Source organism: Phaseolus vulgaris, chromosome 3, assembly GCF_051622355.1.
Source record: "Phaseolus vulgaris cultivar YP4 chromosome 3, ASM5162235v1, whole genome shotgun sequence".
Classification (NCBI taxonomy): domain Eukaryota; kingdom Viridiplantae; phylum Streptophyta; class Magnoliopsida; order Fabales; family Fabaceae; genus Phaseolus; species Phaseolus vulgaris.
In genome coordinates, this window is record NC_143500.1 from 7,400,397 (window position 1) to 7,422,216 (window position 21,820).

At 33.4% G+C, this 21,820-nt stretch overlaps 1 protein-coding gene across 6 annotated transcripts; it reads left to right on the forward strand.

Moving 5' to 3' along the window:
* Positions 1 to 1,348: 1,348 nt before the first annotated feature.
* EMB1579 (ATP/GTP-binding protein family) lies at positions 1,349 to 11,615 on the forward strand. 6 transcript variants are annotated; one of them, XM_068606513.2, is made up of 21 exons: positions 1,349 to 1,529; positions 1,620 to 1,713; positions 1,997 to 2,197; positions 2,573 to 2,866; positions 3,012 to 3,115; positions 3,357 to 4,025; positions 4,137 to 4,182; positions 4,888 to 4,980; positions 5,178 to 5,233; positions 5,642 to 5,759; positions 7,484 to 7,695; positions 7,779 to 7,842; positions 8,222 to 8,395; positions 8,510 to 8,540; positions 8,655 to 9,913; positions 10,002 to 10,076; positions 10,202 to 10,276; positions 10,367 to 10,906; positions 11,032 to 11,073; positions 11,148 to 11,210; positions 11,300 to 11,615. In XM_068606513.2, the coding sequence occupies exons 2-21, from the start codon at positions 1,645 to 1,647 to the stop codon at positions 11,387 to 11,389; spliced, it is 4,275 nt and encodes a 1,424-aa protein (XP_068462614.1). In that variant the 5' UTR covers positions 1,349 to 1,529; positions 1,620 to 1,644; the 3' UTR covers positions 11,390 to 11,615. The 6 variants fall into 6 exon arrangements, with proteins under 6 accessions (XP_068462614.1, XP_068462617.1, XP_090155877.1 ...); XM_068606516.2 differs by having other exon boundaries at positions 1,350 to 1,529; positions 3,015 to 3,115; XM_090299751.1 differs by lacking the exon at positions 4,137 to 4,182 and having other exon boundaries at positions 1,350 to 1,529; positions 3,015 to 3,115.
* The last annotated feature ends 10,205 nt before the right edge of the window (positions 11,616 to 21,820 follow it).

Here is a 21,820-nt window from a genome sequence, read left to right on the forward strand (position 1 = left end):
TGAATCTTTCTGTTAATGATTAATATAGCCTATAACTGACTATTTAGATAAGTTACCTTCCTTTTTAGCTAAACCATCTTCTATCACTCTTCATGCATGTTTCAATTGCACATTTTGCACATATTTTATTTTCTTCTTTAAATGTTCCTTAGGGGAAGTATTTACCTTCAGAGAACATTTTAATCATACTTTTGGATATTCATGCCTCCATTTTCCTTATAGCATCTATTTTTACTAAAAGTAGTGATTCAAGTAAAATATAGGGATAACAATACGGGTTGACCCGATCCATTTTGACTGTCTTGCATTTTACTCGTAAAAAGTGACTCAGGATGGACCGACCTGCATAAGAATTGTGGGTTAGTTTTGTTGGTTTGCCTCAAATCATGATTGGCCTATGAGCTTGTAAGTCAACCTGTATAAGACAAATCTTAAAAAAACAACATGGAGAAGTTGTAACAATAATTTTATTTTAATGTTTCACATCTTTATTGTATACTAAGAGTATATCATAGACATTAAATTTCAAGTAAGCTAAAATAAACATAAGATTAACATCTATATGAAATAAATATGTCAAAGTTAAATCTTTCATGAATAAGGAAACATAAAAAGAAATTATTATTTAATATACTAAAAAACTATAATAATTAACCATCATCTCGCCTTGACTTCAAAAACATCATTGTTGTTTTGTTTCAATAACATTGAATTATAGTAGATTTTTTTTGTTGCGGGTTATGCGGACTAACCTGCCTCACCCCTTCTTTGGCTCACATAGACGGTGGATTATGTGGAGTGGGCCTAAGCGAATTAGTGAGTTAAAATACTTTCCTCCCCACGTTTTTTCTAGCGGGCTGGAGGGTCAGCTTGTATTGCCCAACCCACATTGCCATCCATAATAAAATATAATTAAATGTTATAACTACTATTTTAATATAGTATCAAAACCATAAAAACTTATCCTAGTCGATATTATCGTGTCACAAACATCTATTCCCTTTTTTCCTATACTTAATGTCCTTGGTGTAAACACATTCTTGATGTGAGGAAGTGTGTCGAAAATCATACATCAAATAAAGATAAGACTAAATTATACATATAAGTGACTTTACGGTATTGTGAGATTGAGTTAAATTTAAATTTCACTACCTTAAGATAAGTTAGGTACTTAGAAAACTAAAAAAAAAAAAAAAAGTTGGAAAAGAAAATAGGTGCGTATGAAAAGAAATTATAACTTTGTAAGTACTTGTGTCAAGTTTTGGTCCATAACTTCATGGGCCCAGAAAGCCCATTAACCTCTGGAAAAAGAAAAACATAAAAGCAAAAAACCCTCCGTTTGAAAACTTGGGTTATTTTCATGTCTTGAGAATCCAGATAACACAGCATTTCACTCCATTCTCCACTCTATCTAGGGTTTCCTACCATTTTCCTCAATTCGAAAGCTTCGATTTTTTCTTCTCCTCCAATTTCTCGTCTACCCAATCGCCACGCGAATTTGTCAGTCCCGATTTCCTTCCCTGAAAGCGGTGCGTTAAAAGTGGACCAACGAAAATAAGTTCAATTTGTTTTGTTATTGTTGTTCTGGTGAATGAATTGTCGATTGTTATTGGTTTCAGAATTGGTCGCATGTGAAGGAGGAACATGTATTCTTCACGAGGGAGTGGCGGTTACGGCCAATCATACACGGGTCAATCCGCATATGCCCAGAACGTGAGTGGGTTCATTTCTTCTGTTTTTATCAAGTTCAACGTCTTTCTGATTGATTTGCAGTTTCTTTTCCTTCAAGATTTGTACTCCCTTAAGAATAAACGCTTATCTTTCCCTTGTATTTTTAATTTTCAACCACAGGATTGAGAATATGCAATTTCTGGTGGTATTCGAATTTATCATCTTTCAATATTTGAATCCCTTATCTTAAATAGTTTGTGATTTTTAGCATTGTAATTTTCTAGTTTGGTAGAATATTTAGTTGATTTGAATTTTGTGTTTGCAGCTGGGAGCTAATTACTCTGGGAGTTCCGTTGGAGGACATGATGTGGGTCAGCATTCCGTGGCTTCTAGGCATTCAACAATATTAGGTGGTTCTCAGGAAGTTGATGTTAGTGGGTACAGGGCTCATACATCCACTGGTGCACAGTATGGGGGACAGTATAGTTCTGTTTATGGCTCGGTTGCTTTGAGCAGTGCGCAGCAGGTCAGTGTGTTATTTGTTATTTATTGATGAACAGGAAGTTTGTTAATATTTTGATGTGAACGTTGTTATGATCAAGTACCTGGGTTCTTGGATTAGCCTTGAGATAATTGTTTATCTTGTTAATGAACTATCCCAGCAACAGGGAAACTTGGGACCTTGTTAATGAATCTGATGCCCATGTGTTAAATTTTTTATTCAAGGGCTTTAATGTAGGGAGAGAGAACTACACGGGTCTTTTAAGGTGCTGTGTCTGCATTGCTTCATTTCACACTAACTCTTTGTTCTTTAACCTGTCTTCTTGATCTTGATGCCCCATATTTTCTTCTCTCTGTAACGAAATGTGCGGGAAACTGATTTTTAATAACTTTTATACAGGTCCCATCATTGAGTACCAAGGGTTCTGCATCATCAGCCTTAGATAGTCGTGGAGGTTATGCTTTGGGTGTCTCTGATTCACCAAAGTTTGCTTCCGGAGATTATGTTTCCTCCTCAAGCCATGGATATGGTCACAAAACTGAACAATTGTATGGTGAAAAAGGTTTGGAGTATTCTGGAATAGATAGGAGGCAATATGGTGAACGACAGAGTGGTTATATTGGTAGGGACTTGACAAGTGATCCAGCTGGAAGATATGCTGCTGATCCTGTTGGATTTAGTCATCAACGTCAGGTGGATACTTGCTCAAAAAATATTGTGTTAGCTTTCTTGGTTTGAGTATCTATTTGCAAAATAAAATGAAGAAAACTACCTCTCTTGCATTGTTTATTTTTTATTTTTTATTATAACGTAATCATGTTGCCTTTTTTATGCTCAGCAGTCAGAAATATATGACCGAATTGATCAGGCAGCTTTGCTTCGACAAGAGCAGTTGCTGAAAGCTCAGTCTCTGCAAGCTGCATCACTAGATGGGGGTGCTAGGTATTTTATATTGTTTCTGAATGAATGTGCAGTAGATGTTTGTGTAATATTTTTTTTTTCAATCCTAACAAACTTCTTAAACTAATGGAGTACATCTGTCCACTGTGGTTATAAAATGTAAGACTTTGAGTTGCCTTTTGAATTTCTGATGAAACTCGATAGCAGTTAATCAACAGTGCCTAACTATATTAAATGGTAATAATATTTCTCCCTACACTAAGTAGCAACACGTTTCTGGCAGACAAGCTGATTATCTTGCAGCTAGGGCTGCTGCTAGTCGTCACCCCACTCAAGATCTTGTGTCCTATGGAGGAAGGATGGATTCTGATCCCCGTGGTTCATCCATGCTAAGTGCTACTTCTTATGGTGGACAACATGCACCATCAATATTAGGGGCAGCTCCAAGGAGAAATGTGGATGATCTTTTGTATTCTCAAAATGCTTCAAATCCTGGTTATGGAGTGAGCCTACCTCCTGGTAGGGACTATGCTAGTGGGAAAGGTCTTCATGGGAATGCCATGGAGTTAGACTACCCAGGAAATGTGCTGCCACATGGTGGGCATACTGATCGCAAAGATGACCGAGCCAGCTATCTACGAGAATTTGAGCTAAGGGAAGAAGAGCGGCGCCGGGAGCGCTTGCGTGAGAGAGAGAGGGACAGAGAAAAGGAGAAAGAACGATTGCGAGAACGGGAACGAGAAAGGGAACGTGAAAGGGATCGCATTATGGAGCGGCGTGAGAAGGAGAGGGAGCGTGAGCGCAAACGTGCAGCTGAAACTAAGCATGATCGAACTCCAGCGAGATCCTCCAAGGATCCCCGTGTTACTTCAAAAGATCTCCGTGGGTCATCTTTGACAAAGGAAGGGAGATCTTCTCGACGGGACTCCCCACATCATGGTGCTTTACATAGGTGGATCTTAATGATTTTTCTATTACTGTGTCCTGCTCTGGTTCTGAATATCTAGCTGCTTGTATATCTTGCAGCCTTTTGTAACTAACTAAATGTTCTGTTATGCTGAAGGCACCATTCACCTGTTAAAGAAAAACGGAGAGAATATGTCTGCAAGGTAAAAAGGAAATAAGAACTTAGTATTAGTTGCTCCATCATTATAAGAATGTTCCTCATCAAGGAGCTAGTTGTGCTGCTGTTTTTCCTCTGGAGATCTGGGTTAGGGTTTGATTGATTAGACTTGGTATTTCCTGTAATGTTTTACACTTTATCCTTGTGTTGGTTTTGTTTTATCTTAAACCACTTCTGTTCTCAATCTGTTCACATGGTTCAATTCAATGATGATGGGCACATTTCAGTTGCCTTCGTTCCTGTTATCTTTTCAGTCAATCCATTTTGGGTTTGAATCCTCAGGGTACTTGTTTTCTTTTGGGCCATAATTTATTCTACCCTGTTACTTTTTGTCCCATCTTTATGGTTTCTTCTCAGTTATTCCACCTGGTAGTTCGTGACTTCCTTTTGTTCCTTCTATTGTTACCCACTTATCCCTGTGCCATATCCCTCTGCCATATTTTGGGATGCTTTTGTAATAGCGGACCTGGAGATCAATCAAATAGAGGGGGAACAATAGTTTTTTAGAATATCTTATCGATGCTGCATTTCAATTATGCTCCACGTCTTCTGCAAAGAATATTTTTTACGCCTTCTTCAATGAAAATGAATTGATTTCTTGCAGTTGAGACTTAATTCATGGTTTCATATTGTTTATTGTTGCATGATTGGAAAACAGATTAAATTTTCATTTTCTGAACTGCATGAACAGGTATACCCAGCCCGTTTGGTAGATGTTGAGAGGGACTATCTCTTGATAGATAAGCGATACCCCCGACTCTTTGTCTCTCCTGAATTCTCCAAGGTATATTGATAATATTGCCATATTTGTTAATAGTTATATATTTTGGGGGAAATAATTGCTTTGCTTTTTGTTTATGAAAAGCTCTCCCAGAAGCATGAGTAAAAGCTTTTTCAGTAGTTAGCTACCCGAAATTGCTTTTTACTTCTTTGATGACAGGGCCTTGATATTGATTTGAAGTTATTTGTAATTTTTTTCAGGCTATTGTGAACTGGCCAAAGGAAAACCTTAAATTGTCTATTCATACTCCTGTCAGGTGCCCCTATCCTCATCTGTGTCACACAGTTGTATTATTACAAAATATTATATTATGCTTCTAAGGTGTATTATATCTTGAGAATTTGCATTTTCTTTGCTGGTCTACCTTTTCTTTGAGTAGCCTGTGTATCCTGAATACTCATTGTGAACTAGCCGGCCGTGACCATTTTGATTTTTGAGAGGAAATCTTTTTGAGTGGGACACTATTGTGGTCTACCTTTACATTATTATTGGTTTTAGAAAAAAATTGAATGTATTCCTGACAATTGCAAAATATTTGCATTTTTAAAACTATTTTCTCCTATTTTGATTCATGTTTATAATCATTTCTGCATTTTCTGGCATGTGTTTGGTAACTCATTGCATTTGAAAAATTAAAAGGAAAACCAACAATGTTTTTGAGCAGTTTTGAGCACGAGTATGTTGAAGAAGAAAGTGCTACTGAGCCTAGAGACTCCACCAGCAAGCTTTTGCTGGGACAATCTCCAAATTCAGAACCAGGAAATACAGTGTGGAATGCTAAAGTATGTTGTTCACCACTGAATTGTAGTCTATGTTTTTCTCTATTTTATATCTTGTGTTACACTAAATTGAGTTAAATGATAGTTATTATGGTTGTGTTATTGTATGGATAATCTAATTGTGTTTTCTTATTCTGTACTTCACTTTAGAACATTTGTTTAATATCAGTGGTAGGTTTTTGCATCCTGAATTTTATCAAGATATGCTGGCTTGTAAACTGGGTTTTTGCTGTTGCTTAGCCTCGGTCTATATTTTTGTTTTGATCATATTAATCCATGTTCAGTTGGGCAATGGGTGATATAGTGTTTTGAGAAAAGTTGAACATAATGATATGAAGGCCATATGTTGTTAAGTTTAAACATGAGTATGTTGTGATAGCACTTGTTGGGTGTTAAGAATCATGCCCTAATACTGTGATACTAAAGCTCTAAATATTTTTGTTAGATCTGGAATGCAGTATGTGGTTGATATTTATTTCCTTAAATTAAAGGAAGTCAATTATTGTACATTGCAAACTAAATTGGCACACAGAGAGATATGCAGATGATTGGATAAAATTCAGTTTATTAATTTATTTTGTTAAAACTCTATCGTGATTTTATGAACTTCATATGATTTTCTCTTTTATGGGATTAATTAATACGAGCTGTTTTTGCGAACATGCTTATACACAACCTGCCTTTTTACCCCTCAGCCCTATTATTTGTTATTCATTACTTTAGGTTTTGAAACATCTGGATCTGTGGTAATGGTATCTGTAATTGGGTAATGTATTTTTTGAAGATGTCTGCAAATATCAGAACAGGTTGTCTGTGGGCCTTGTTATCCATGATAGCATCAATATCTTCACTAATGAAAATATAGAATTCTACTGTTTTAAATTTTAGCAAATTCTTCTAAAGTAGAAGTAGTTCTGATATATATTTTTTTCAGAACAGAGTTGCATGAGGCTCCTTTTTTAAAATTTCACTGTGCTAGGTATTTTTACAAGAAAGTTTGCCTGAAAGTGTCTACCACCACCATAATTGGGATTGGCTACATGCATCACCATTTGTATTAGTTAAAGACTAAATCTTCAAAAATATTATTAACCGCTGGATCCCTCTAAACCATGGTAGTAGAATCGAGATACAAGTAGTGTATCGGAGAGCTGATATTATGAATCGTAAATCGTTTCGTATCGTAAATCGTAAGATTCATAAACATTAAAAAATTTAATATATACTTAAATATATAAGATATGTATACATGCAAGATACAATAAATTATATATATGTATATATATACCACACAATTTCACCAAAACAACCTCTATGGTGCATACATGTTATTAAACAAATTATGTCTATCTTTTTTTATTTACTCATTTTTTAAAATTCACACTGATTCACACAATACTGAATCGTTTCGTTTCGGGATTCAGCGATTCTTTGTGCGAATCGCATGATACAACTAAGATTCAGGAACGAAAAAGATTCTTCACACGATTCGTATCGTGGGAGGGTGAAACCGTATCGTTTCGTAAGATACGTATCGTGAATCGTAAGATACTAACTACTATGCTCTAAACACCATGGATTCTATTTTCCTCACTGATGCCTCCAGTGACCTTTGTATCCGTTTATTGGTGTTGTGTATTTGGCTTACCTTATGATGAATGGACCGGTCTTTATATACAAAGTATTTATCGGGTTTGATAAATTATCTTGTGTTGTCACTCTTTCAGATAATCTTGATGAATGGCCTTAGTAGGTCTGTACTGGAAGAGCTATCATCTGACAGAATTGTTGATGATCGCATCCCTCACATGTGCAATTTCCTTAGATTTGCGGTTCTTAAGAAGGATCATTCATTCATGGCAGTTGGTGGTCCTTGGAGACCTGTGGATGGGGTTGATCCATCTATTGACAATAACTCCTTAATCAAAACTGCTCTAAGGTTCATGCCCTATGATATGATTATTGGTGTTAAATTTGTGTTCTCTACTGCTGGACTAATGAAAAATTAGTCATATTTTTCAGATATGCAAAGGAAGTTCTTCAACTTGACTTGCAGAATTGTCAACGGTGGAATCCTTTTATTGAGGTACAAGTTTTCTTGTTGATACTATTCATTGGTTTTTCAGTTTGCTTATTCTTTTTCTTTATCTTTGTTCTTAAACCATCTACGAGTACCTTTTTAATACGGTCATCTTATGTATTCATTTATAGTGTATGCCTGCCTGATTGAAACTTCATCAAAGCATGTCACATTTTTAAGTTTGTGTTTGTTATATTTTTTGGCTTTTAAGAGGAACAAGATTTTTACATTTTTTTTGTTTAATCTGCTTTTTTATATGTAGTTGTTGTGACCGTTTCTTTATTGTAATATTTTTATTATAAGATTATGGTTGTCTCTTGTTTATTTTTAAAATGCTTACTTTTCACTGTGAAAGTTTAGTTACTGAAAGCTTTAAAATTCCCAGATACATTATGATAGAATTGGCAAAGATGGTTTCTTTAGCCACAAGGAAATCACTGTTCTTTATGTTCCTGATTTGTCGGACTGCCTCCCTTCGTTGGATGAATGGCGTGACAAATGGCTTGCCCACAAGAAAGCTGTGGCTGAAAGAGAACATCAACTTTCTTTGAAAAAAGAGGTCTGTATTTGTTGCTAGAGGTCATTATGTTCATGATTTATTAGTTGACATAATTGTAGTGCTGAATGTTTTCCATGTTATCTCTTATATTTTATTTTCTCGGTTATTTTTTAGAAACTAAGAGATAGCAAGGAAGTACCTAAAGGTGAGCGGCTAGTCCCTTCACTTTCCTTTGCATGACATGGGAACTTCTTCATGTCACCCTGATTTTTTACATATTAACTGTGATTGGTTTTCCTTTTTTAATTATAATAATTAGATAAATCAGATAAAAGGAAGGATTCTGCTCCATCAGGACAGTCGGATGTAAAGAAAAAAGAGAAAGGTGGTAATACTGTTAAGGAAGAAATTGAAAAACCTGGAGTGGATAACAATAAAACCACCAAAAATGAAGGTTCTGACAATGGTGATGAAGGCAAGAGTGCTGAGAAAAAGATGGGGGAGACTGCTTCTGGCCAAACGACAAGTGGTGTGAAGTCTGTGAAAAAGAAGATTATAAAGAGGATTGTGAAACAGAAAGTTGCTACTAAGGGAAATGCCTCCAAACAAATAAACAAATCAGGTGAAAAAGATGTTGCTGACAAAGTGACAACATCCAGTGTTACTGATCAGGATGACAAATCCTTGGTTGATCCCACTGGGGTAAAAAACTTAGTTGCTGAGGATGTGTCTGTCCAGAAAACTGATGGTGAGGAGAGGAAAGATAAGCAAATGAATAGTATTGAAGCTAAACCTCAAAACAATTCAGATACATCTGTAAACGTAGTTGCTAGTGATCCTGCTGTGAAAACAACAAAGAAGAAGAAAATTATTAAGCGGGTACCTAAAAAGAAGGTGGTGGGCGATGCCTCTAAATCTCTAGTTTCTGAGCCTAAAAAGGATGAGGGGAATCAAGGAGAAGATGGTACCCAGAGCTCTGGCAAGCAGATTGCAGAACCAACTACAGTAGGGACTGAGGTGAAGAAAACAGTGAAGGTAGTTCCTAAGAAAAAGATAAAAACACCTGCCTGTAAGAAGCAAGATGAAACTGCTGATTCAAATAAAACGGAAAATATATCTGACATAAATGAAGAGGGGAATGTGGTCCCTGTTCAAGCACAGAATGACACACAGAGCACTGGTAAACAGACTGCCAATGCTGATGCCACATTGGTGACAGAGGTGAAGAAAACTGGGAAGCTTGTCCCTAAAATCCAATCAAAGTCCCCTGTATCTGAAAAGTTAGACAATGCAGCTGATTCCAGTAAAACCGAAACGAAGTCTGATAATGATGACAAGAAGGAAGAAAGAGGAGCTGGTGAAAAAAGTGGCACAAAGACAGACAAGCAGAAAGCCTCTGATAAAGATGTTAACAATGTAAAGGGTAAAGTGAAACAGGGGGACAAGTCAAATGAGAGGGATGGAAAAGACGAAGCTAAAAGCAAACCTAGTAAGGAAGTGAAGGAAAAGAGGAAGTCTGATGAACCTCCTAGACACGCTGGATTTATTCTTCAAACGAAAACGACTAAAGATTCTAAAGTATGGTACTTCAACTTGAGTATAAAATGTGTGCCACTGGTACATTAATGCATTATGTACTCGGTCTAATTTGTAAATTTTGGTACAGATGCGATCACTGTCACTGTCACTGGATTCATTGCTTGATTATACAGACAAAGATGTTGAAGAATCAACTCTTGAGGTATGCCTATATGATTCTGTTTGCTATCCATTGTAATAGTATTTTCCTTCATTGAATTATGTCTTAATGGAACTGTTTCTGATTCCAAATTTATATTGCTTGTTTCTGGATTATTGGTTTTGCAGCTTTCATTGTTTGCTGAATCATTTTATGAAATGCTTCAGTTTCAAATGGGCAGTAGAATTTTGACATTCCTTCAGGTTATTTACTCCCCTTTTATCATAGTTTTTAACTGACTTGATTCTTCAAAGACAGCCTTATCTACAATTTTGTTTACCATTTTTCTTCAGAAACTGCGTATGAAATTTGTTATCAAAAGAAATCAGAGAAAGAGGCAGCGGGAAGACGAGAATGAGAAGGATGACGTGAACAAATCCTCCCCGGTCAAGCGTCAAAAGGGAGATGATCCTTCTGTGAAGAGTGAGCCCACGGATATGGACACTAATCCAACCCATTTAGATGATGAGAAAGCTGTTTCTGAGAATGATAATTCTAATAATGATAAGGAGGATGTTGTGAAGATGGAAGATGAATCAGATGAGGAAGAAGATCCAGAGGAGGATCCTGAAGAATATGAGGAAATGGAAAATGGTAGTCCCAAGCACGATGCATCCGCGGACAGAAATGATGAGCAAGAAGTGAATGCAGATATTAAACCTGAAAATATCACTAATGATAAAGCAACTGATGAAACTTCTAAAGGGGAGATAAAGGTTAAAGACGAGGTGCAAGAATCCAAGGCCGATGCTCAGTTGAAAGAAGAAAAGGATGACACTAAAAAAGAAACACCTGCTGTTAAGGAGGTTGTTGTGGACAGAGAACTGTTGCAGGTATTTTCTTGTACACTGTTAACACTTTGGACACTTTGGTATATTTATTCTTTTTGTTCGTTTATATCTAATCCGTCTACATTTGGATTTTGGATGAAATAATTATTCGATATGATTTATGACAGGCTTTCCGGTTTTTTGATCGTAACCGTGTTGGGTACATCAGGGTAAGCACTGCGTTCTTTATTAGGTTGGTTTTCAGCCTTCCTAAAAAATGATGAGAAATGTTGTTTCTTTACAGGTTGAAGATATGAGAATAGTCATCCATAATATGGGGATGTTCCTTTCGCACAGGGATGTCAAGGTGAGAAAATCTCTGAAGGTTCTTCGTTTGTTCAGCAAATTTGTCTTATGCCTCTCATGGTCGTTTATTCTGTCATTCTATAAAAGCAGGAACTTGTACAAAGTGCATTGTTGGAGAGCAACACTGGGAGGGACGACCGAATTCTTTATAATAAGTTGGTGCGGATGAGTGATATTTGATACCCCCTTTGGGTCTTTTATTGACTATGAGAAACACTGGATGCTGTTTTGGGATAAATTAAAGTTTATTTTGTAATTACAGTTGGAACTACTTTTGTATTTTTGTGATTGTTGAAGTAGCTGGTAATGTTTTCATTTTTGAGATTAAAACCTTCACTGGTGTTTACAAAATCCAAGTTACACAGGATTATACTTCCAAGTTCATGACAGTAAACTTTTCTGACTACTTTTAATCTCTTGTTACTTTTTTCTTTATTTTTTCATGGCATGCTACTTTTGTATTGATGGGTTGGATTTTTGAATAAACAAAATCTTCACTAGATCAAATCATTACCTGAAAAATGTTTTGGTTTTAAGGTTGAAATCATTTTTCTTTAGATTTTTTTTGGAGTATACCATATTACCGATATGAAACTATTTTGAGGTATGATGGGTTGATTCTCTTGTCGTTATCAATATTAGTTAATACTCATTGGATATTTTGGTGATCAAATTCTTACCTGCACAACAAAATGGTGCTGTAAATATAAGAATATGTCATTTTTAAATTTTTTTTTGTATGAGAAGTGTTATTTACGATTTTTTTTTGACAACGATCAAGACATTTCATACACGTTTACACAACTTACTGTGCTAATATACTGCACGCATGATGACACTCTTTTCTGTTTAGTTATTTGACCCTACACTCTTTTCATTTACTTCTCAATTAATAGCATACGATCCGAAACTTGTCAGCTTCATTTTATACTTGAAAACTTATATTTTTAAAAATCTGTATAGTGATTTAATGGTGTTTATTCTTCATTCCAAAGTGGTGTGAAATCATAATTTACTTTGAAAGTTCCTTCTTAAATATTTCTAATGAAAGAACCAACAAATAACCCTTTGTACTTCAAGAAAACAAATCTAAGTTCAACGATAGTTGTTTTTTTTTATCAGAAAAAAAATTAATAAAATTAAAATAAGAGTGGTTCAACTCGTATACATCATACTAAGAAGAAATTTGATTCTTAATACCAACTAGCACAATAGCAAAAGTGCACTTATAAAAAAATATTCCTCCAAAAATAAAAAAATTATACATCATACTAAGAAGAAATTTGATTCTTAATACCAACTAGCACAATAGCAAAAGTGCACTTATAAAAAAATATTCCTCCAAAAATAAAAAAAAGAGAACAGCTTTTTGACATGATCTTCGTGGTAGACAAAAAAATCTAGATGTCTAAAACTGTTTCACTTTTTCTCTCTTCTATTAAAAATCCATTTATTTAAATCTATTTTTTTTTTTTTGCAGTCTATTCATTTTGTTTATATAGATTTAAAGTTGGATCATCTAGATTCTCAAATCCAACATGCAATCCTAATTTTTAAATGACTATTCAAATTACTCCTCTCTTTACAATGTTTTAGGGAAAGAAACCAAAACCATCCATTTTGATAATATAAATTAGGTTTGCTATGCTTTTTTAATGCAAATAATTTTTTGATTCCAATAAATATATATTATACTAATAATATCTCCTCTTTTCTTTAAGAGTTAGAGAAAAGGGTTACGAATAATAGTAATTATTTTTTTAAACTATTACGTAAATAATATAGTTTTATTGTTATATTTAATATAAGAATAAAGTTTGTTGTATAATAGTTTTGAGATTTTTTTATCAGCAATGAATTAATTAAATTAAAAGAAGCATTTGAAGGTGTTTCAATCCTTACACAAAAGGAGTGAAACAAAAACATAACAAACAAAAATACCCAACACAACCTACACAAGCATAATGGAACAACATTGTAAGCACCTTCCAGGAAAGTTACACAATAACCTAGACCCAAATTCCCTTTGGATATATTTCACCATATTGCTTTTTTTAACCATTATTCTACTATCACTACCATGATTCACACAACTCCCTTATCATGTAAACATGTTTTCTCCTTCTTATGCAACACTTCATGGTTCCCCCAAAAAACCTCTAGTTAAAGCATCCTTTATAACTCTTTTCCTTACATAATCTGTCTTCATGTGGCCATCACACCGGGCCTCCATACAACACAGATAAAGCGACACCTTGATTCCATCCATGAGTATTAGATCAAAATATTGAGCATTGTCATGTCCTTCAACCGCTTCTTTACCATTTTCCACAACAATATGATCTTTTACCCCAATTGTGTTTGTCTTTGTTTTTGCGTTCATCTTTCATAACTTGCGCATCCTTTCATCCATGCACCTTAAATTTTTAAGGTACTTTGCTAATCCTTTGTCTTTGTTGTAACATTATTATCTAAAGATAAGTCTCCTATTTCCTCCCCCTTCCTACTATTTATTGGAAAACTACATATTGCCACTGTCATGAACATACCAGACCATGCAAAAAAGAAACCTAAATACCTTTCTCAACAGAGTGCAAATTTCTATAAGCTTATCTAAAAGAGTTCAATAATAGAAAGTTTCATTTCTTCATATCTGATTTGGTAATTCATATCTTTGATATTTTATGCCTACCAAAACTCTTCCAAAAAAACAACACCTATTAAAATCATTTCTTTTTCCAGTATCCCACTTAATATTATCCTCAAACTCATTCCTCCATTCTTCCAACATCCATATCCTCTTCAAATCCCACCACAAAGATTCCTTTTTTTTTGTTTGATCTTTTAAATTCCTCCACCCCCAATATTTAGACTCTAATCTTTTCATTGGCCATCTTTTATAGATTTTAATTCCTATATCCATTTCTCTATAAGTGAAAAATTAATTTTTTTTTATATATTTTATGTTAGAATTAATGAACTTAACAAGAGGGAGGGGGTGGTGAATTGTTTAAGGAAGGTTTTTCGCAAATATGGGCTAAGAATGAAGATTAATGAGGATTTACAGATCAAAGAATAAGATAAGCCAAGAAAAAAAATTGATTAAAAACTTTTATCAGAAAAACAATCGGTTGAAAATACAATTTAATCGATTGTTTATGGCAACAGAGGTAAAATCACAAGTCAAACAGTTTTAAATGAGTGAGAAATAGAGAAAAGATCACACAAACAATTATACTGGTTCACTCCTTATCAGAGCTACATCCAGTCCCCAGAAAACCACTGGGTATTTCACTAGGTAATCAACAACATATTATAACACACCACAACCTCAAAGAGGTGATCTTGACCACTTAAGAACACACTTCCTCTTTGACTTCATACACACAGTCATAACAACTCTCTGACTTCACAGATACACAGATTACAAGTATTCCAACTGATAAACAATTACAAGAGAATATGGAACAGATTAATAATATTTAATAATAATTATAATAATTATAATAATATTTAATAATATTAATAATAATAATGATATGAAATATACAAATAATATTTATTAATTTTTATTTTATTAATTATATTAATATTGATAATCATACTAATTAATAAATATAATAATAATCATAACAAAACAACAAAACTTGACTGATGTAAGTTAAAGCTTCTTTGGACATTTATTAAGGAATTTGGCTTCGAGTCCCACCTAAATTGCAGTTTAGTTCTAACTTTAATTATAATTTTCATAGAATATATAATAATTATCAATAGTAATCATAAAAATTGGTAAAAAATAATATTTGTAATAATAATTGAAAATAAAAAAAGATTCAAATAATAATTAAAATTTTAAAAATAAAGTATATTGAATTACCTATGGACACATTACTTACGAATTGGAGTTGGTGGATAACTATTGTTTTCGTTACCCACGGACACAATGTCCATAAGTAAGTTACCTACGGATTTTGGTTCGTGGATAATTCGTAGGTAATACTCATTTACCTATGGATTTTGGCTTTATCTACGAAATTCTTCCGTAGATAAATTAGATTTTTCTTATAGCAGATAAATCTGAAATTGATATTATTATCTCATTTATTCCTTGGATATATAGGTTTCATAAAAGATTCCTAAAACATTTCAGCAATATAATAGTAACATCTTCTTTCTTTATATGTAATACAAGAAAATTATTAAATAGAAATTAAGTTTAGAGACAACAAATAATGAGTTGTTATATTGACTAAATTAGATACCATTTTAAAAACAAAAAAACTAATTTAATAATAATTTTTTATCTCTAAAATTAATTTTTATTTAATAATCTTCTAGTAGTATAACACGAATATATATATATATATATATATTATATATATATATATATATTTTGCTTTTTACATTAAATATAAATCAGTTGTGGATATTATAGATCAATTCTAGTGCTTTCTAACTTTGACCAATAGAAAATGAATGCTATATATATTTTACAAAAGTGTTGTCTTATAAAAATGAACGTATAGTTATATTGAAAGGTTATAAAACATATCTAAAATGTGGAACACAATATTAGAGAGATTACATTTTTCTTGTGTCGTATCATAAAAAACAATAAAAATAGATAAACTACTACAACAACAATGCAAAATCACGTCTTCCATGTACTATTGAATGTATAGCATGAGATTGAAACTAAAGTAATATTGACTAAATGCGAAGACTGTGTTAACTCTCTTAATTATAGAAAATGATATTTTAACAACTATACAAATACTTGATAATTTAGTTTTAAGGGTAATATGGTCAATAAAAAGATAAACTTTTATAATTATGAAAAAAGAAGAAGGATAAAATAATCACTAGTACAAAATGTAAAAAGAACTACTATTTATTTAATGCGTTTTATCATTAGACGCAATATTTCAAAGCGCAGTGACATTTTTGAAATTAATTTCATTCACGAATGCGGCTATTTGTAGTAGCCACATTTTTAAATCAAAGCGCTTGATTTATGAATGCGACTTTACTTATAGCTACATTCTTAAATCAAAATATACGAGTCGCATTCTTAAATAATTTTTTACCCTAATTCTGAAGTGCGCCACTTATACTTTTCATACTTTCTTCCTCTTCTTTCGCTTCGCGTTTGCTCTGTTCCTGCTCACTTGTTCCTCTTCTTTTGCTTTGTGTTCGCTTTTGCTTATTGTCTTGTTGTCGTGCCACTGTAAGTTCTCGAGCTCTGTTTCTTCTGCATTGTTCGTTTCTCTCACTATTTGTTTTGCATTGGTTGAAGTAGTGTTTCATTGCCTTCACACTTCTTGGGTGTGTTTTTCTTTGCTTCGTCGCTGCCGCCGCCGCCGTTGCTGCTAGTCCTGTGCCACTCTTCACCAACATTGCCTTCACGCACAAGGTTGGTGGTGTTTTAAATTTTTTTGAATATTTTTAATGTTATGAATTTGTTTATTATTTATTTATTATAATTTGTATTTTTAAAAGTTTATATTATTTAGTATTTATTATAATTTGTATTTATTATTAATTTATATTATATTAGTTGCTAGTTTAGAATAAAATTATCGTGTTGGTTTTGAGTCCGAGGATTTTCGACCCTCGTTAATTGATACGTGCTGGTATTGAGTTCGGGGGTGTTCGACCCTCGGCAAACGCGTGAGATAGAACACTTATTAGAAACACTTGAATGACTATTACAAAATATAATGGATCGAAATTGGATTAATTTTGTTCATATAAGTGATGGGTATGAAAAAGGAGTAAACAAATTTATACAATTTGCGCAACATAACGTGAATAATAGTGGTCATGATGGAGCAAATATCAGGTGTCCCTGTGTTAACTGTTTGAATGGAAGGATACTAGATGTTAAGATAATTAGGGAGTACCTTCTATGTGATGGGTTTCTTCGATCTTATACAACTTGGACATGGCATGGTAAATTATTAAATTTACCACGTGTTTCCATAATTGAAGAGTATGTGGGGTCCAACATGGATGATGCAATACATGATGATGTAAATGATGATCAATTGGAGGACATGATTCATGATGTGGGAGCTGAGTCTTTTGCAGAAGCGCATGGATATGGAAGTATGTCAATCGATGCAGAGACTCCATTTTATCCTGGATCAACTAACTTCACACGGTTATCGACAATATTAAGATTGATGAATTTGAAGGCAATAAATGGATGGGTTGATAAAAGCTTCATAGAATTGCTTCAGTTGTTGAAGGATATGCTTCCAGAGGAAAATAATCTACCTAATCGTAATTATGAGGCCAAAAAGATTCTTTGTCCATGGAGTATAAAAAGATACATGCAAGTCCTAATGATTGTATATTATACAGGAAATTTTGAATTGTTGAAAAGTTATCCGAGGTGTGGGTTATCACATTATAAGTTGAAACAAAAAGATGATGATACTATTGAAGAGATATAAAAGCATGGATCTCTAATGAAGGTTATGTGGTATCTTCCCATCATTCCAAGGATGAAGCGTTTGTTTGCAAACCTAAATGATGCTAAGAATCTTAGATGACATGCAAATGAGAGGAAATGTGATGTCATGTACCGACATCCAGCTAATTCTATTCAATGGAAGAAATTTGATGATGAGTTTCCAGAGTTTGGTAAAGAATCAAGAAATATTTGACTTGGTTTAGCTACACAGGGAATGAATCCGTTTGGTAATATGAGTACAAATCACAGTTCATGACATGTTTTACTAGTTATTTACAACTTACCTCATGGATTGTGTGAAACGAAAATACATGATGTTGTCTACGATGATATCCAGTCTGAAACAACCAGGGAATGACATAAATGTTTATCTAATAATTGAAGATTAGAAGTTAATGTGGGATCAGGGTGTTAAAGTATTTGACGAATTTGCTAATGAAACTTTCAAGTTGCATGCCATGTTATTTTGCACCATCAATGAATTTCCGACATATGGTAGTGTTAAGGGTCATAAAGCATGTCCAATATGTGAAGAAGACACCTCTTTTCAATAATTGAAACATGGAAGGAAGACAATATATCTTCGACATTAGAGGTTTCTTCAAAGTAACCATCCTTATCGGAGGTTGAAAAAAAACCTTTAATGGACATCAAAAGACTAGTGGTCCACCAACTCCATTAACTGGTGTTGAGGTTTACAAAAAGGTAAATAACATAGAGCACACCTTCGGTAAGTAAAAAAAAAGTCATCTGTGACAAACATTTGGAAGAAAAAATCAATCTTCTTTGATCTTCCATACTAGTTAAGGTTAGAAGTCAAATATTGTATAGATGTAATGCATGTTGAGAAGAATGTGTGTGATAGCTTAATTGGTACACTTCTTAACACTAACGAGAAGATGAAGGATGGTCTAAATGTTCGTTTAGATTTGATTGAGTTGAACATCTGAGGCTAGTTGGCACCGATAGAAATGGGTAAGCGTACATATTTGCCCCCAACCTGTTACACCATGTCAAAAGATGAAAAAGTAAGTTTTTGTCAATGTCTAAAGAGTGTGAAAGTGCCACAAGGACATTCCTCAAATGTGAAAAGCCTAGTGTCAATGCAAGATTTGAAGTTAATTGGGTTGAAGTCTCATGATTGCCACATCTTGATGCAACAGTTGCTGCCGGTAGCTATTCGTGGGATCTTACCAAAAAATGTTAGACATACCATAACCCATTTGTGCTCATTCTTCTCTTCCATCTGTAGTAAAGTCATTGATCCATTAAAACTAGATGAACTTGAAGATGAAATTGTTGTTTTCTTGTGTGAATTGAGGATGTTTTTCCCTCCATCTTTTTTTGACATCATGGTTCATCTAGTTGTGCATCTTGTAATAGAGGTTAGATTATGTGGACCAACGTACTTAAGATGGATGTATCCTATTGAGCTGTATATGAAAATTTTGAAAGGTTATCTGAAAATGACGATGTAGTTGATGTTGTACATGCAACCCATAAAGATCACAATGAAGGAATTTACATATGAACATTCAACCCACTATGGTAATAAATTTAGAAATATTTTTGATAATACGCATTTAAAATTTTATGTATTTGTTTTATATGATGTTCTTTCGATGCAAATAAACTAACTAATCTTTGTTACCTAATTTTTTTAACAGAGATATGGATGACAATTAAACTCCAATCAGACTCCGATCCGGACGAGGCAACAGAGGACCTACTAGATTGAAGCATCTCTCATTGAGACGTGCTGCTATTGAGAAGATACGTGTTGACATTGACGTCAACACTGGAATGACTTCTGGTCCGAATGCTTTGACGTCAACCATAGCCACATTTGTAAATGCCATTTATAATGCGACTATGGTAATAGCCGCATTCGTAAATGCGTTACTCCTCCCTCTATAAAATCATTCACATGCATATACGAATTCAACTATTTACCATATCCGCACTTATAAATGGCATTTACGAATGCGACTATTTAACCGCCTTCTTATATCTTCGATTTAAGACTACGAGTACAACAAATGCGGCTATATAGTCACCGTTTTAAATATAAATTAACCACCTTTGTTTTGCCTTTATGCACTAGTGAATAAGTGTTAAATAGTTGTATAAATTTATTAGAATGTTAGATGCCATTGTACTTTAAATTTATAGACCCTTTCTAAAGTTTACTTTTAATCTATCCCAAGAAAAAGAAAGATTAACAAAAATTTGTGAAGTGCATAACTTTTTCTAAAAATGCACTGGAAAGTGGTAGATTAAAAATAAGGAAGATGATTATTTTTTTTTATCAGCAAAGAAAAAGTAGATTAAAAAGGGACACTTTAGGGGTGTCCCAACCCTTATACAAAACCACCAAACATCTAGCTTAAAGAGCATGAAAACAAAAAAAAATCAGCATGGGAAGCCCCTACAAACAACTAACATAGCCTAAGAGACTAGACATAGCAAAGATAAAACAACTGCAATACCATACTCCTAAACAGGAATCAAAGCACACTTTCTCATCACAACAGCTTAAAAACACCCCCTACAAACAGCCTGAATAAGTGTTTTACCTATTATGTTTGTATTCACTGTTATGAGCACGAACCTAACATCCCACTTACCCTTGCTTGGATCAGCCGAACGTGCTCACCAAATGCTCACCAGAATTACCCTTAGCCAAAACCAGAAAAATGTCAAACCAGCAACTGTTTATATTTCTTTAGAGACAACATCAAAACTATGCGTCTTGGCTTTTCTAACACCAGCAGAACTTCGTTATCCTCCATCCAACCCACCAAACTTACTGGGATTTTGCGATAAAGAGCTCCACTATCCTACGAGATAGCACATGTGGTCCACCACAATTATTGTACAGAACAGCTTTAGAACAAAGCTCCTGCATACCACAACATCTCCACCTCTGCTTCACCTATGCTACTTCATAGCTACATACATTCCTACTACACTTGCTCTATCCTACTTCTATTCAGGCCTTTGAAAGGAGGCAGTTTCACCCTGCCCAACTCTCTCCTGCACCGAACCATCAACCCAGATGCTATTCCAACTCCATAGGACCACCCATAAGCCTTTGTTAATTATACCCAACATTATGATTCATAAACACCAACTTTTGTTAACTATACCTAACATTATAATGATATGATATTTTTATTATTTTAAAATATAAAATAATTTAAGATAATTAACTATGAAAATAAAAATATTATTATTTTATTATTTATCTTAAAGATGGAGGAAGGTTAAAAAATTATCACTACAAAAAAATCGTGTAAAAAATGATTGTTTTAATATGGCGGTTATTAATAATCGCCACAAATTTCAGTATAATACGACATTTGACTAACCGCTACAATTATCTTTCAAAATATGTCATTTTCAACCGTCACAATTATCCTTCAGAATAAAAATAAGTTTTTATATTCTCATTATTTCCAATTATTTTTGAAAATATTTTTGGTAACCAAAAATTAGTTTATTCCTAATTATTTTTGAAAACTTTTTCTAAAACTTTTTTTTATCACCCAAAACTTTTATAAAGATTCCAAAACTTTTTCTTATTACTAATTTCCACACCCTAACTTCCAAAACAATGCATACATACATCTCTTTTTCATTGCATGGTTTTCCATGGAAGTGGCTAAATACTATTGTTGTGTTTGGATTTGGGAGAGAATTTAAGAGAGTGAATTTGAAGTGATTTGAGAGGAAAGTGTAAAAAAAATGGGGTTGTTTGGATTAAAATATGTTAGAGTGGATTTGTGAAGAAAATTTATTGAAGTTTGTGAGTAATATGATGGTCGTAAGAAGATTTTTTTTTTAAATGTGTAAGTTTACAAATTTATCCTTATCTTTAAAAATATTTGAATAATAAAATATGAGATATTTTTTTTTGTAGATTTGAGTTAATTAAAATATTTGATGTAAAAAATATTTATTTTTATTTAATAATTTTATTTTTATTATTAATACATATAAAAAATATTTTCATAAAATCAAATCAAAATTAAAATTAATTTGATATTATTATTTTATAAATTCATTTTAATTATTATTAAATATGTAATTTATATTTATATTTATTTTTATTATTATTGTTTATAATTTAT